General features: G+C 39.3%; 1 protein-coding gene across 1 annotated transcript; it reads left to right on the forward strand.

Annotated features, from left to right (window-relative positions):
* Positions 1-622: 622 nt before the first annotated feature.
* On the forward strand, positions 623-1,095 carry LOC125399282 (cytochrome c oxidase subunit 7B2, mitochondrial-like). Its single transcript, XM_048432766.3, has one exon. It carries the CDS (start codon positions 783-785, stop codon positions 1,023-1,025), a length of 243 nt encoding a protein of 80 aa, XP_048288723.3. The 5' UTR covers positions 623-782; the 3' UTR covers positions 1,026-1,095.
* The last annotated feature ends 2,831 nt before the right edge of the window (positions 1,096-3,926 follow it).

The following is a 3,926-nucleotide window of genomic DNA, read 5'->3' on the forward strand; positions in this document are numbered from 1 at the left end:
AAAAAAAAACCTCAAAGTCCCACAACAAGTTTGCTTTGATCATCTAAATGCTTTATCAAAATTGAGGAGGGCAAAGGGCATCTTGATTTCTTTCTCCCAGTGCTTTGCTTCTGAAATATAGGCACTTAACTATAGATTGAAATCAAATAAGAGAACAAATAATCCAAACTAATGTATGTGCAAATCTTTGCATTTGCAAAGAATATTCTGCGTGATACATTTATTGCCCATCATAAGTGTGTCATGAGATTAGTTAGTTATTTAAACGAAACCTGTAAGGAAACTGAGAGAGCAAGTTTGGTTATAGAATCTCTTGTATTTTCTGTCCCTCCCTTCCTTCCTCCCTTCCTCTCCATTCTCTCTCTCTCTCTCTCTCTCTCTCTCTCTCTCTCTCTCTCTCAAGTCTGTGTTATATGTGTGTATCACCTGTGGAAGGTGATAACCTGTGGAAGATGTCAACCTTAGGTATCTTCTATTGCTTTCCATCATTTTGTTTTTAATTTCAAGAAAAGAAATAATTGAAGACATGAAATGCCACTGCTACAAGACTGATTTTTTTCCATAACACTTAGCGGAACAACACACTGTATCTATCATGTTAAAAATGTGCATCAAGCTTCTGGATTGTGCCTGTGGTGTAGCTGGAAACTGAGTCACATCTTTGGAGGAGAGCATCTGCAGTTGAGAGTCTCTGCAGATTGCTGTCTCTTAGTTTTGAGCCATCAGCCAGGTCTCTAGAAATAGACCCATTGCTACAATCAATAGTAATCACATCACACGTCATGATGGTTCCCTTGGCCAGATATGCACTAAACCATCTCAAGATTCAAAGCATTCAGCAAGTTGTGGCAAGACAGGGCCACACAAAGCCCTCTTCAGATTTTCATGACAAATACGGCAATATGATGCTAATTAGTGGATCCACTTTCTGTTTTGTTGGATATGTGTTTTATACAACACAGATGGGGGTAGAATGGAACCTGTCTCCTGTTGGCAGAGTTACCCCAAAAGAGTGGAATAAGTAATTATCTAAGATATCATAATGCAGAGTTGTCTCCAAACAAACTTGTCACGGAAACGCTTTGTTAATTTAATATAGCATAACAAAAGAAATAAAATTCATTTGAAAGTTCTAAAAAAAAGTGCATCAAACACAAATACAAAAACTATGGAACAAGTCACCATTTAACAATGTAACAATGATAAATACCTAAGGAAGAAGGATGGATTACAAAGGATGGACTCTTTAAGTGCCATTAAAACATGAGAAAAGCACAATGAGTGATTGCTCAGTTATAAACATTGACATGAACCTTTGGCACTAGGGAGCATTTCACCATAGCATTAACATATATAAAAGTATATAGTGTCAAAGAAACAGCTTTTGATTCCCTGAGATGGGGTTTTGGTCATCTAGATAGAACCTGTAGTATGACAGGCCTGCTGTTTGTTGGGGTTTCTGTCCTGCCCAGACCACAGAAGAAGCAGGATGTGACATGCCCCACTGTAAAAGGTACTGAGCCATGTGGTTAACATAGATAAGGATAATGGGTTAATAGAAGCTCTAAGAGCTAATACAAAGCCTGAGCTAATGGGCCAATCAAAGAAGGCCCCCATACTACAGAATAGTGTTTACATGGACAACTGCATCCACATAAAGCCTGAGAGAGCTTGGGAAGTAATTCTGGGCATAAAATAATAGAGTAAAGCATGGCTTCTTGGTAGCAGCAATTTCTCAGGTCTGCCCTGCTTGCTAGAGGCAAGCAAATGCTCTCATCTAAAAGAGGCTTCCTGACTCAGCTTTAGCTGTAAAACTCTGCAGCTCTTTAAGAGATCCTACCACAAAACACTTAAATAGTGTTAATAAAAAGCTGACCTCTGCTTTTTGGTTTTCAGCCATCGCAGGAAAAAAAGCCTCGCTATTTTAAAAGGCTGGCTTTCTGGGCCATCCTGCCAGACAAACTCTGACTCTTTCAGGCAGGCAGTCCAACTATGGAGCATTTGAGTGTGGTTTGTAAGCACACTGCTGCAGCTTGCTTGTAGGCAGGGATCTTGAAACACCATAGAATTGTGGCAACAAACATGGCTCTGACCAGTATCTCTGCCATAAGGCTGACATTTCATAAATAAAAGGAATGAGCTGAATCAAGCCCTCAAAGCCACAGCTTTAAGCCTACCCATATTGCTAAGCAAATTAAAGACTCATGTAGTCAGAAAAAGAGAGAGATATACGGTAAATAGAGATTCAAAGACAAAGAAACCTCTAAATGACTTACAGTGTGTTAAAAATATATGCAGGCTAAGGGTTAAACTCCTTAAAATAAAAAAGAAAGAAAGAGAGTCTTTGGGTGTGGTGGTACACACCTTTAACCCAAAAACTTGGGAGGCAGAGGCTGACAGGTCTCTGTGAGTTGAAGGTGTGTTATCACACCTTTAATCCCAGCACTTGGGAGGCAGAGACAGGTGAATCTCTGTGAGTTCAAGGACAGCCTTGTCTACAGAGTTATTCCAGGACAAAGTTATACAGAAACCCTGTCTCACAAAGCCAAAAAGTAAAAATAAAATAAAATAGAGGTTAAAATAAAGCCATTTAAAGATGAAAAATCCACAGAGAATCTTGATACTGTATGTTATTATGCTCTCTTTGAATTGTTTGAATTCTGAGGAAGGAGCAACAGCTTCTAAAAGATATTTGTGTATAAATGCTGCTGAATTAATCCAAGATAGGTATTTTGAAAATACCTTGACTTTAAAATTGAAGTCAAAAGATATGTTACTTTGGAGAAGAGATTTTTTGCTTTTGTTTCCACAGGAAATGAGAGGCTGTGGATTCATTTTGAGTTAAGAAAAATCAGGTTTGATCAAGGAAGACCACCTGAGAAATCTCTGATAGGAAAATATGGCCCAGATGTCTGAGTTCTCCATCCAGAACAGATTCAAGATACTTCCTGAGATGATCAAAACTCACAGGACTTGATCATAACTCTAAATTTTCTTTAGGTCCCCATAAGTTTATCAGAGCCCCCAACCAGCTAGAAGTAGCCTGGAATACTATGCACACATTCCTAAAAAATGGGCTATGGATATTTTCCTTTGTTTTTTTTTTTAAAAAAAAGAGGGGGTAGAGGTGCAGGAGAATTATCTGTATTCCTTCGATCGTGTTTTAAGTAAATGCTGATTGGCTAGGCAGGAAGTATAGGTGGGACAACCAGACAGGAAGTAAAGGTGGGGCAATGAGAACAGGAGAATTCTGGGAAGGAGGAAGTCCATTCCTCCCCAGTCCTGGCCCATACACCAAAAAAGCAGGATGTGATCTGCCCCTCTGAAAAGGTTACTGAGTCATGTGGCTAACATAAATAAGAATAATGGGTTAATATATATTATAAGAGCTAATACGAAGCCTGAGCTAATGGGCCATTCAGTTTAAAACTTATGGAGACCTCTGTGTGATTTTTCTTTGGGACTTGCCGGCTGTGGGAACTTGGTAGGACAGAAACCCAAACGAGCAGGTCCTCATGTTACATGAACCCAGAGCTCAGCATTTCAGTTAGCCTGGCTGACCAGGCAGTCCCTCAAATGGATAGATTTGGTTATGGCTCAGAGTATATACGCTGCCATGTTTGGCTTTTTACTAGGGTACAGGGGATCTGAACCCAGGTCCTCTGATTTTCACATCACAAGTTACCTGCTGATCCATCTCGGGCCATGAATTGAACCTATGTTTCTGACCCAATGCTTTTTTTGTATTTGTTTGTTTTCTGAGCACTAACACACCATACATTTACGATTATTTATACCTTCTAGCATTTATCCTCTAACTACGGTGGTGTTTTTCTTCTGTGCTTGTACCTCAGCATGGTTTGAGATTGAAGAGCCTTTACTAATTTGTCTTACAAAGAACTGTTAATATGTCTTGGAAAATAGAA

The sequence above is a fragment of the Myodes glareolus genome, chromosome 22 (genome assembly GCF_982192425.1).
Source record: "Myodes glareolus chromosome 22, mMyoGla1.1, whole genome shotgun sequence".
In the NCBI taxonomy this organism is placed as follows: Eukaryota; Metazoa; Chordata; class Mammalia; order Rodentia; family Cricetidae; genus Myodes; species Myodes glareolus.